Source organism: Mustela erminea, chromosome 4 (assembly GCF_009829155.1).
Source record: "Mustela erminea isolate mMusErm1 chromosome 4, mMusErm1.Pri, whole genome shotgun sequence".
In the NCBI taxonomy this organism is placed as follows: domain Eukaryota; kingdom Metazoa; phylum Chordata; class Mammalia; order Carnivora; family Mustelidae; genus Mustela; species Mustela erminea.
Genome location: NC_045617.1, coordinates 66,075,670 through 66,089,306, shown reverse-complemented (window position 1 = coordinate 66,089,306; position 13,637 = coordinate 66,075,670). Strand labels below are relative to the sequence as shown.

At 35.1% G+C, this 13,637-nt stretch overlaps 1 protein-coding gene across 9 annotated transcripts in view; it reads right to left on the bottom strand.

Moving 5' to 3' along the window:
* AHI1 (Abelson helper integration site 1) overlaps positions 1–13,637 on the bottom strand; it is a 208,834-nt gene that overhangs the window by 134,190 nt on the left and 61,007 nt on the right. For all 9 annotated transcript variants that reach the window (XR_004284936.1, XM_032339436.1, XM_032339440.1 and 6 more), the window contains one exon: positions 11,790–11,930. Coding sequence is in view for 8 of the 9 variants with exons in the window: in XM_032339436.1 (XP_032195327.1) it covers positions 11,790–11,930 (141 nt within the window). In the remaining variant the exon portion in view is untranslated. The remainder of the gene's footprint in view (positions 1–11,789; positions 11,931–13,637) is intronic.

Sequence of the window (13,637 nt, the reverse complement as noted above, 5' to 3'; positions counted from 1 at the left end):
TGCAGTAATCAAGACACTTCATTATTGGCATAAAGATAAACGAATAGAAGAGAACAGAGAAGAGCCTAGCATGTATGGACAGGTGTAAAGGGAATTCCATGTAAAAAAGATAGTCTTTTCAATAAATAGTGCTAGAACAATTAGATAGTCATATGTGAGCAAATGAACTTTGATACACACTTTATACCATGTACAAAAATAATTCAAAATGAATCTACATGTAAAACATAAAATCATAAGACACTTTCATAGAACACAACGGAGAATATTTTTGTGAGCTTGGATTAGGCAAAGGTTTGTAGATACAAAACCAAAAACCCATATAAGAAAAAAATCGATAATTTTGTACTTCATCAAAATTTCAAACATTTGTTCTTGAAAACTGTCAAGAAAGCAATTAGAAGGCAAGACAAAGACTGGGGGAAATGTTTGCAAATTATGTATCTAACTGAGCACCGCTTGTATAGAGAAAATCTAACTGTTAATTAAAAGTCAATAGTCAGAAAACGAAGAAGCCAATTAAAAAACGGGCAAAAGATTTAAACAGACACTTCACTGAAGAAGATAAATGGATAGCAAATATGTACATGAAAAGATGGCTCAACATCATTAGTCACAAAAGATAAACAAATTAAAACCACTGTGAAATAGCCCTGCCCACTTATGAGAGGGGCTAAAATGGAAAAAACGGACCACTTCATATTTAGCAAGTCTAGGGGTGCCTGGGTGGCTCAGTGGGTTAAAGCCTCTCCCTTCAGCTCAGGTCATGATCCCAGGGCCTGGGGATCCAGCCCCCCATGGGGCTCTCTGCTTAGCAGGGAGCCTGCTTCCTCCTCTCTTTCTGCCTGCTTCTCTGCCTACTTATGATCTCCGTCTGTCAAATAAATTAAAATCTTTTGAAAAAATTTTTAGCCAGTCTATGGATATACTGAAACATTCACACACTGCTGGTAGGAAGGTTAAATGGCCTAACCACTTTTTAAGAAGTCTGGCAGCTTCTTAAGAAGTTAAATGGTCATCTTCAATGGGATACAGCCCTTCTACTCTTAGGAATTTCCTCGGAGAAATGAAAGCACGTGCTTATACCAAGACCTATAGATGCATATTCTTAGTGCTTATTTCTAATAGTTAAAAGCTGGGTACAACCCCAACACCCATCAAAAAATGATCTATCAAAAAATGAAACAGTACACAGAAATAAAAAGGATGAACTATTGATAAAATCTAAAATATAGATGTCTCAAAGTAATTATGAGTGACAGAAGCCAGACAAAAAAAGAGTACATGGTATAAATGGTCTCACTTATATACAATTCTAGAGAATGGAGATTAATTCATAGTGATTGCCTGGGGGAAAGAGGAGGTAAGGAGAAATTTCAAAGGAGCACAAGTAACTTAGAGATGATGGATATGTTATCTTCATTGAGATAAAGGTTTCACAAGTGTTTAAATATGTCTACACTTACCCAAATGTACATTTTAAACAGAGTTTATTGCATATCATTGTACCTTAATAAAGCTGCTCACACTAAAAAAAGCAAATGACAAGCTAGTGATAAAAGGAGTTAGTATTCTTTTTTTAAATAAAGATTTTATTTATTTGAGAGAGAGAGAACACATGCATGCACATGCACAAATGGGAGGAGGGACAGAGGGAGAGGGACAAGCATTCCGGGCTGAATGGGGAGTCTGATGTGGCTCCATCCCAGGACCTGGAGATCATGACCTGAGCCAAAATTAGATGCTTAATCAACTGAGCCACCCAGGTACGCTGGGGATTAATATTCTTAACAAGCAGAGTTCCCAAAAAATGAATTAAAAAAAATAATCTGACAAAAATGGGCTGAGGACCACTAGAGAAAATTCACAAAAGAATAATTACGTGGCCAATAAAAAAATGTATTCAACCTCACGAATAAGAAGGAATAAAGGGGGAAAAAAGGGAAAATTAGAAAGTGATGGGTTCTTTTTAGTTTTTTTTTTTTTTTTTTGCCTTTTTAACTGATTCATTGAACTTCAAAATACTTTTTCCTAAGAAATAAACTGCCTAAGAGTAGCCAGGTGTGTATTGAAGTACTGCTTAGAATACTGAAAAAATATGTAACAGCAGAATTGTACAATATTCATTTAAATAAATTATGGTATATTCATTTAATAAAGGGAATTCAGACACTAAAATTATATACAGAAGTATAACTGCCATGATGAAATATTGCTAAAATATTATTAATTGGAGGCAAATAGTTTATAAAGCAATATAATGGATATACAAAAGGATCACTTTTTTTTAGTCACAACCTTGGTTGCACCACCCATGAATCTGAGATAGCACTTATTAAAAATTTTGGGTCATTGATCACTGTATTCATGTCCGACTTCATTTACACACTCTAACTAAAGCACAGCTCTGTATTAATGGGCACTCCCTCCCTGATGAGGTAAGTGCTGGGCACCATTACTAAGGGAGAAGACCTGCTTACAATCCACCCTTTCAGAGACAGATGTTCGTTCCTCAATACCAATTACTGTTCTCAGATGGAAGTGTAGCTGCTTTATACTTAGATTTTCATGGGTCTAACTGCTGTTTTTCAGTACATATTTTGGACTTCCTTTCACAGCACTCTCGACAATTTACTCCTAAATATTCAAAGATTGTTTAAAGAACAATAGAAACTGAAGCTGTGAAAGAAAAGTGCTCTATGAATTGGATATCGGAGAGCTTACCAGTAGTAGATGAGCCAGGGATGAATGAATCAACAGACAAAAATTATGTTATATGATCTTTGCCTTATTTTTCAAAACCGTCCTTTAAACATTTTATTGTTATGAATGGAAAGTAAAGCTGGATTTAACTATTTAATGGCATTTACTGACTCCATGTTTTTCTGTACTTGCTAGTTACCTATTGCCAACCACAATTTCACATTAAGCTCTGAGTGGGTACGCAGAGAAGCACATAAACGTGGATATAAGCAACAGTTATACAGGAGAGTGGGATTTTGCTTTTTATCATATTCATTTTGCAAGACTGTATTTTCTAAGTATTATGCTATGCTAAACATGCATTTTTTTTAAAAAAGGAGTTTTTTAAAAACTGGTAAAAAATAACAAAAAGCATTGTCTAAATATTTATTTTTTTGCGATATTATGATGCCTTTCAGAAAGAATTAAAGTGGCCTACATGGATGCAGATAACAAAAATAAATGTCAAACAATTATGAATACTTGTTTCTGTTGATTAAGGGGGATTTTCTATACAAAAGCCAACTAACTGGATTTCAAGTTTTCACACTAACACCCTACTTTAACTTAACTCCTAATGCTGTGAAGGCAGCCATAAAATAAAAATCTGCAGAAATACTGATAAAGACCTAGTTTTTCAGATACTAGAAACAGAAGCTACTTACAAGTTCTTACGTTCTTCCTCTCCCTCACCCTCCACAATATATACATCTATCTGTATAACACTGCACAGGCTATTTCACTGTAAAATAGGTCATAACTGATGCTTTCTGAAATTCCCTCAAACTCAATGCTTCTAACATTTCAAAGCTTTCTAAAACATTTTTACATAGGCCACGACTGGAGTATGATGTTGCAATTAAAGAACTGTATTTCTTCACTTAGTCATTTTCTCTTCTTTAGCTAATTTAAAGTTCTAACCTAACCTGCTAAAATTCAAAATTTTATTTTATTTATTTATTTTTAAGAGTTTACTTATTTATTTGAGATGAGAGAGAGAGAGAGAGGTAACAAGAAAGAGCAGGAGCTGGGAGGAGAGGGAGAAACAGGCTCCCTGCTATGCAGGGAGCCAGACACAGGGCTCTATCCTAGGACCCTGGGATTACAACTTAAGCCAAAGGCAGGTACTTAACTGACTGAGCCACCCAGGTGCCTCAAAACTCAAAATTTTAACACTCTCACCCCATCCATCCACCACTTTTTGAGAAGTGCACTAGAGAGGCTCTGGGAATACAAAGCTACCGGCCCCCTCTTGGGGTTTGAATCTTTCAGAGGTCAACAAGAAATTACTGCTATGTGCTTACTGGGGTAACAGTTACAGGATAACTATGTATCCACCAGGGGCTGAGAATTTACAGGTGGCAACTACATTTGCTTAAAGGAATGTTATACCTATCAAATTACTTCCAAATCTACCTACAATTGGCTAAAATTGGGGATTCTAAATTTCATACAATTAGAAAAATTCATAAAGTGTTTTCATAACTAATAATCAAATTTTGATTTATAATAAGGTCAGTGCTTTTGTGTATGTTCTGGCCTTAAAATTATAAGTAATAATGTGGTTTTCTCAGGAGACTTTTTTCTTGATAGGAGGAAGAATAGAGGAAATAAGATATTTTAATCTAGGGCCCTTTGCATTGAAGTGAATAAAAGGTTTGTTATTATTAAAACCTATGTTTACTTAAGTTATTGACTTTAGAGCAAAGTACAACTAAAAAACCCAAATATTCTTTCTCTTACACGATATAAACAGTAAGATTTTTGGTTCAACACTTAATCCTTTTGTTCAAGATCTATTGTTGGACACAGTTCTGTTAATGGGTACAGTCACTTTACTGGATACCTAATTCTTTTACTTACAAATGATTCTATTTCTCATCATAGCATTACTGTAAGCTGGTAGGTCTATTGAATGAGGTTCCTAGCATTCAGCAGTTATGCAGCTTCCTCCTGCTTTCCTCTAGCATTTGCTATGTGTAGAGAATTTCTGTGGTCTGAATGTTTGTGTCCCCCTGAAATTCCCATGCTGAAGTCCTAATGCCCAGAGTGGTGGTGCTGGGAGATGGGGGAGCCTTTGGGAGGCATGAGAGCACAGCCCTTATGAATAAGAAGAGCACTAATCCCCTTATAAAAGAGGCCTCAGAGAGTTCCCTTGTTCCTTCTACCATGTAAGGTTACAGCTAATAGGTGCCATCTGTGAACCAGAAAGTGAGCTCTCACTGGACACCGAACCTGCCAAGCCTTGATCTTGGGACTTCCCAGCATTCAGAACTGTTAAGAAATAAATTTGTGTTGCTTACAAGCCATGAAGTCTCTGGTATTCTGTTACAGCTGTCAGAATGGACTAAGACAAGAACGCCGAAGTGCTTAAAACTTTTTCTTTTTTAAACTGTATTTTACGGGGCCTGACTTGTTCCTACTTCAGCTAATCTTAAGAAACTGTGTTGATTGATCAGACAATTTCTACTGAGTAACACTTCGACTCTAGTAGCCCGGATATATTCAGGGCCTGTTAGTTATTCTGTACTTCCTTGGCATATTTAACATGTCAAGGAGAACCAGTGTTACTAATGAAACTGTCCAAAGTCTTTTAACAAGAAAGTGTAACAGATTCATGTCTCAAAGCCAACCAAAAAGCAAGAGCATCTACCATCATTCAGCAAATCTGTTAGGTGAACACCAAAATATAATAAACTATCTCTAAATCCCTGAAGTACATGCTATTGTCCTTCTGTTGATTTCCTACTCCATTAACAATCACTCCTCACCCATAATGCTATTCGGCTGCACTGTGTGATGTGTGCACAGCTACAGAAACCAGCTAGGATTCCTCGACTGCAGCCTGGCTCAGGAGCTCTTACTGTATCCCCGCTCCACACCATGCTTTAGTTTCATTTCTGCCTTTGATGAAACACTGAGATAAAATAGGACAGGTATTTTGATTTTACAGATTAAAAAACAGATGCAAAAACGCTGTTACTTGACCAGAGTCAAAGAGAAAGTGATGGCACTTTGTCTACCAGTGAGTTAACTTCTACTTCAGAGTTATCTCCTACTCCAGCCTTTCCCAACACACTATTTTGCACTGTACTGCTCTTTCTTCTTGGTGTGCTTTAAAAGGCACGAATGTAAGCATTAACAACAACAACAACAAAAAACCCTGGATGAGGAATTCAGGGCTTTGGTTTATGTTCAATGCCAGTTTTTGATTTGTACTGATTCCTTTAACGACACAGCCTTTGAAATCAAAATATCCATTATGTGGAGAATATTAAAATACAGACTTCAGGATACAACCAAGAAATAGGTAGCTTAAGCACGTCTTCAAATATGGCAGTTCTATCTCTTAATTCTTCTACTAGGCTAAAAATAGATACTTAAACTATGACCTATAATCAATTATGTATGTCACTGTATAATCTTATGCAAGTATGAGAATTGGTAGCAACTGAGTGTGTCTTTGAATCATTCATCATTAGTACTTTAAGAACACTATGAAATTATATAGACAACTATGCATACTAAATTAATTTCAATCAGACATTATCTTGTTCCAAAAATATTAATAAAGTTGGCTCTATTAAAACTGAATGCTACATAATAAAGATAATTCGTATTTTGGATTATACTGAAAATATAATTACTTAAGGCATTATAATTAACCTCCACATTTGTAGAAGACTGAACTATTAATAATATTAAAATAACCAAAGTTTCCTTTTAGTCTTAAGGGCTCCTCCTGAATATTAAAATTGAAAACAAACAATACACTTCATCATAGGAGTATCTGGCTACCCTTTTAATTAAATTACTTCATGATGGGGCGCCTGGGTGGCTCAGTGGGTTAAAGCTTCTGCCTTTGGCTCGGGTCCTGGGATCGAGCCCTGCATTGGGCTCTCTGCTTGGCGGGGAGCCTGCTTCCTCCTCTCTCTCTGCCTGCCTCTCTGCCTGCTTGTGATCTCTCTCTGTCAAATAAATAAATAAAATCTTAAAAAAAAATAAATTACTTCATGAAATAGGAAATGCAAAGACTAAGTAGTTAAGTGTTTTAAGAGTATGGGCTCTGGACTCAGACAGCTGAGTAAACTTTAACAAATGTGTGACCTAATATAAATTACTTCATTCTCCCTGTACCTCAGTTTCATCATCTGCAAAATGAGGATAATAACAGTATCTACCTTACGGGATTTTGAAAGGACTGTATGGAAGGATGTACATAAAATGCTCATAAGAGTAGAGGACACACAGCAAATGTTTGATAAATGTTAACTGCTACTACTACCACTATTATTATTAGCTTCCAATTTACTCACTGATCATGACTTTCATTCTATATTTTTAGAAAATATAAGGGGAAAATGCTATTCTATAGGATTGTAATTCTCACTTCAAACACTTACTGCACATCAGGAATATACCAGGTACTAGGTTAGACATTAGGAATTGCAAACACCATGGACTTTTGGTCAATGAGCAAGTTATGTAACAAAATTTTTTTTTTAAAGATTTTATTTATTTATTTGACAGAGAGAGAGAGATCACAAGTAGGCAGAGAGGCAGGCAGAGAGAGGGGGAAGCAGGCTCACTGCTGAGCAGAGAGCCAGATGTGGGGCTCGATCCCAGGACCCTGAGATCATGATCTGAGCCCAAGGCAGAGGCTTAACCCACTGAGCCACCCAGGCACCCCTGTAACAAAATTTTTATAGGAACATAAAGGTATTCATTACCTTCATTATCTTCATTACCTTGAATACAGTATGTCACAGTGTGAAAAATAAAGCTATCAACAACAACAGTGTAGGTGGTCATTAATGAGTATGAATTTTTCAAATAAAATCACATCCAGGGTCAGTGGTGGAGATTGCTGTTCAGTGTAACTAAAATTCTTCCAGAGGTTTACTCAACTACTTGGGAAGCATAAAAGACTGGAAAAGAGCAGGGTAATCTGGGTCTGATTTCTGGATTTTACAGTCCTGCTCAACTTGGCACACAGTAGATGCTCAATAAAGATTTGTCTTGCCCAAGATACTATGACCAAGTAAGGGAGAGTTAACATTGATTCAGAGAAGAGACTGCCACCTAGTGGAAAATTAGGCTCATCACCTGGGATTATCAATGCTGAGAACTTCCCAAATTAGCACTGGATCCTACTACACGAATATTCATTGTGTGTCAGTATTCAGGCTAGGTACTGATAACAGAAAGATGAATAAGCCTTCATCTCTGTTGCCTTCAAAGTACAAATAATACAAAGAAATCACAGAAAGGCATAAAGCAAATGGTTTTGCAGGGAAAAAATTTTTTGCTTATTAGAAAATTAAAAGATGGGGCGCCTGGGTGGCTCAGTGGATTAAGCCGCTGCCTTCCGCTCAGGTCATGATCTCAGTGTCCTGGGATCGAGCCCCGCATCGGGCTCTTTGCTCAGCGGGAGCCTGCTTCTCTCTCTCTCTCTCTCTGCCTGACTCTCCGCCTACTTGTGATCTCTCTCTCTGTCAAATAAATAAATAAAATCTTTAAAAAAAAAAAAAAAAAGCTAATATTTCAGGAAATTTGCTAAAAAGGCAGGTTAGTGTAGCAAATAAGAGCACAGTCTCCAAATCCAGACTGTATGGATTCAAGTCCTGGCTCATGTAAAATGAGGATAATTATAGGACCTATGTCTTAAGATTATTGTGAAAAATGAAGTAAATAGATATAAAGTGCTTAAAACAGTACCAGGAACAAAGTAAGTGCTTTGAAAGTATTAGTTATGATTATCACTACATGTAGAACAGGATCCTAGAGATGGAGGTAGACAAATATTAATAACAGAACATTAACTGCTAAAGTCTAGCTTCATAAATTTAATTCAGCAGAAGTCGTTTCTTCTGATTAGCACTCTGTTATTATGGGAATCCTAAAAGTACATTGTTTGTGGTACTCTGTGACTAAATTTTGTATTACTAGATGATTAACCCTTTCAGCATCAGGCAAATAAAACTGCCTTCTGAAAGTAAAAATTGTATTTCTTACCAAAAAAAGCAAAAAGTCAGTAGAATGAAAGACCCAAAAGACCACAACCTGAACACATGCTTAACAGGGAAAGACGCTTGCTGACTCTTCACAGATTTTGCTAGAACTGAAAGATAGATGATACATTTAGCTACCACTGTGGTCTCATTCGCAGCTTATTTAACTTACAAAAAAAAAAAAAAAAGAGTTTGCTCCATTTTCCTTGAAAAATACCTATATGTATGAGCAGCTCTGATAAATACTATTTAAAAATCATGTAACTGTTCTACATCTTTCAAATTTTATGCCACTAAAAACATTTCTGTAAAGATACATGTAAACTTTATTTTCAGCCAAGAAAGTGTGGGGAAAATATTCCTGTATTAAAAATAAGTAAAATATAAGGCAAAGCTGTAACAGGTTAATGATAAATATTGTAGACTTTAATGAAAAATCTAAATACTATTGACTTGAAGATTATGGCTTGCTTTTAATGACTAAAACACTTTAGAGTCTAAAACAACTTTTTTTTTTCTTATGACTACATACTATTCACAAGAACTGTGCTAAATCTTGGATTGCTTGGGATTATGTAACTTCTTCCTAAGCTTCCTCATTTTAAAAATAGGCAGCAAAGAGTTAGGAAAATGTGTTGAAACATTTTGAGTTTTGTTTGTAAAGGTGTTAGTACACTGAAAATTGTGTTAGAAAATCATGGCACAAAATAATTTTAATTTCATGTGTATTATTTGAACATTTTAGTTTCTGAAACACTTGGAATTCTTTCCTTTTCTACAGTAATACAGTATAGATATAATGTCCTTAACTTCATGCATTTATTTTCTAATACAACTGACCCAGAAAGGTAAACATTCTAATCATAATTTTTTAAAAAAGGGCTGCCAAGAGAATGAATAAAAGAGGGGGAAAACACTTTTTCCAATTCCCTTTCATACAGAGGAACTTATCAGCATATTAAAGCCTCAGTTCCCATAAAGTCAAGTATATATGGGTTAAATGAGCATGATAACAACACATTTTACCTTTTTCCTTTATTGCAGTCCTTATCAATTTACAAAGTACTTTCACAGTCCCTGCCTCACATTATCCTCACAAATGGCTCTCCGGGGTAGCACAGGTGTGGACAGTAGCGGTGCCACTTAGTAGATGAGGAAATGGAGCTTCAGGAAGGCAAGAGGCTTGCACAAGCTACACAGAAACAGAACTGAACCTAAAACCTCTGCTTCTGAACTCCTAAAAATGCTTTGCTCTTTCTGCTTATGTTTCTAGAAAGGACTTCTTGGTCTAAATGCCTACGGTCTAAAAACCAAACTGGCAAACCCAACTGGGCTAACCTGATGATGGATCAAAGACAGAAAATAATAGTGAAAAAAGAAAGATAAAGAGTGGAACTTCCACTTGCCTTTGTGAAAATTTCAAAAGCCTACAAAGCACATTAGGAATTGAATGGCAACTGTTGTGAAAGTTCTAAAGGTTCTGAGGAAATAACCATGCGGCCTGCTTCTGTATACCAGGCCCAGTGATGAGGATGGGGTGCTTAGGTGTGACTCTCCTTCAAGTGAAGAGTGAGAGTACACACAAAGGATAGCCTGTTTCAGCCTGTTTTCAGCCTGTCTGAACTAGACCAGGCCTGAATACGCATTAGAGAAATTAGCTATTTCTTCTAGGAAAAATTTTTCAAAATAAATCTTAATTTTACATATTTTTTTCCTAATATAATTTGCCTGGAAGAGCATAATAAAATCTATACAATGATCAACAACATCAGGTTTAGAACTTAACTGTCTTAATAATTTAGCATTGACCAGAACAATTAACCAATAACCAATTATCTGCTAACCAATATCTCTATTAATGCAATAAGTGGAATGACTCACATTTCTTTTAAATGTAAGACTCTCTGCCAAATAACCCCATGTTAATGTTACATTATATATTGGTATGTAATTGTATATTTATGCATTTAAGATATTGTATGTAAGCCTGCCTAGCTTAGCAGAAAAACTGAATGATGATATATGACATCCTAAATAAGAGACTAATGATGACTGTTTACTTTTGAACAAGATTTAATATGTAAAGAAAATCAAACTGCAATTTTGGGAGTGACAGTACTATGAGTAAATACAGTGCAGAACAATGAAATCCTAATTTCAGGACAGAAGTTAAGGAAATGTATGAAAATAGCATAAATCCAAATAATTCTAAAAATACCATTTTATTCCTGAAAAATGTGCCCAGGTCATATCCTTATTTTTTTCTCAGAAAGACAGAATAGTGTAATTTTAGAGTAGAAAAAGACATTAAATTTCTAATTCCAGATCTTATTTTCACTGATATTTGATGTTTTACCTTCTTTTTTAAGCTAAGAAATTTTTTTTTTTTTAAAGATTTTATTTATTTATTTGACAGAGAGAGATCACAATGAGGCAGAGGGGCAGGCAGAGAGAGAGGGGGAAGCAGGGTCCCTGCTAAGCAGAGAACCCGATGTGGGGCTTGATCCCAGGACCCTGAGATCATGACCTCAGCCAAAGGCAGAGGCTTTAACCCACTGAGCCACCCAGGTGCCCCTAAGCTAAGAAATTCTTAAAACTATAGATTACAACCTTGTGCTTTAGGGAAAAACAAAAACAAGGAGTAGGAAACTAAACATTCAGCTGAGCACATTAAAGGTCCCAAATGTTGTTTACCTTTTAAATTTAGTTAACACATTCTCAAATAATTTTTAGGTGAACTGTATTTGTTTAAAGTTAGAAAGAAAGTGATGATTACCTTTCTGTGATTCCAACAAAAAGACACAACCATTTATGTATACCTTTGCTGATATTTCAAATCCATAATAATAGTGCTTATGGAAAAATAAAATGTTGTAACACATAATAATATAATCTATTTAATATGTGCCTTAAAATATATTCAAGGGAGCTTTATTAATACAAAGGTTGACAGTTTTCACAAAGCTCATGATTCCTGGTTCAGACTAAAAGGAAAGGTTACTTAAAATATTCTTTTCTTATCAGCACTGAACTTACCATGGAAATCATAAATATACAGAAGAATTGGCTCATTCTGCCCAAATGCACAAAATGCAACCATATTTTCAAGTGGGTGATAAGAAATGTCTCGAATGGGTGATTTGAATGGCAGGTCAGAATACACTGCTACTTGTTCTCCTAAATAAGAAAAGACATGCAGTAATTTGTACTACCTCAAATCTCTCTCATTAGAAGATTATTCCGTAAATAACTAAAAACACAGTAAATAATAACAAAGCTCACATTATATACATGAAGACCTTGATTACTTAAAAATAATCGAGTAATTCTTATATTAATTATTTTTCATCCTATTGGACCTCCTCTTTCTAATTCTCATCCTAACTCTTCAATGAGATTTTCAAGGCACAGAAAAAAAAAAAAAAAAAAAAAAAAAAAAATAGCAGGAGGGAAGTACCTGACTCTGAGATCTGACAGCTGAGCAAATGCCAGCTAATAACAAAGAACTCACAGAGAACTCTGGGAGGAACTGAGGGCCTTAACCTGAAGACACTGGTTGAGGGAGGTTTGGTGGAGAATTCATTTTTCTATTTCTTTTCTTTTTTTCCAGAGACTGAGGTACTACCTGCTTTAAAGATAGACATAATTATCAATGGGCTAAAAGAGGCCTATAGCAGAGGTCTAAGGAACCTATGAGAACTGGAATTCAAAAAGCAAACAACCAAGATCAATTTATTGGAGAAAAGAGATTTAACACTTCCAAACTGATGTTAAAGCATCAAAACACAGTAAGAGAAAAACCTCCAAGAGAACCAACTAGTCAAAAATGCTTAAAGGAAAGATGGAGAATGTGTGATTAAGGAGGGCATGTGCTGTGATGGGTGTTGTATATGAAGTGATGAGTCACTAAATTCTGCAGCTGAAACTAATATTTACCCTGTGTGTTAACTAACTGGAATTTAGATGAAAAACTTAAGGAAAAAAAATGAAGAAAATTAACACAGTGAACCAAATACTATTGACTAAAGATATTAAAAATGTTTATGTGGCTTTAACTTTTCTTTTGAAAAGCAAAGGTGAGGTACAAATAAACTTCCTGATATACTTACTGTATTGGAAAAACATGAATTACAGTAATTGAGGTAACTTTTGTTTTTCTTTTTAATGATTTTACTTTTAAGTAATCTCTATATGCAATATGAGGCTCAAACTTATGATTCCAAGGATCAAAACTGGCAAGCTCTATCAACTGGGCCAGTCAGGCACTCCAGGTAAATTGCTATTAAATTTCAGACACCAAAACTTTGACAGGAATATAATTACTTCTAATAAAAAATACATTACAGATATTTAGCCATTTGTATACCCATTTACATTCCAAATTCAGGTTATAAATATTCTGAATTTTGCATTACAATCTTAAGTACTTCTCTTACAGAGCACAGGGAATATGGTCAATAATACTGTAAAATAACTTTGTATGGTGACACATAGTAACTACACTTATGACCGGGAGCATTTTGTAATGTATATAACTGTTGGATCATTATGTTTGTTGTATATCTGAAACTAACATAATATCGTATGTCAACCACAATAAAAAATACTTAAGATTGCTAATACCTTATTATAGGCAAGGAAAGAATAAACCTTGAATTATAATGCAAAATCCAAATCCATGAAGATATCAAAACAATAAAGACAGAATCTAATATAAATTTAGACTACAGCTGAGTCCCACTATCGGCTCTCCCATCTTGAAAAACATAATTGAGAACCTGAAATCAGAATTTTCTTGAAATTATTCCATAAAATGATAGTTTCCCCACTTCTTCAAAAATAAAAACAAACCTAAAAATATTTTAAGATCAATAAAATATTTAC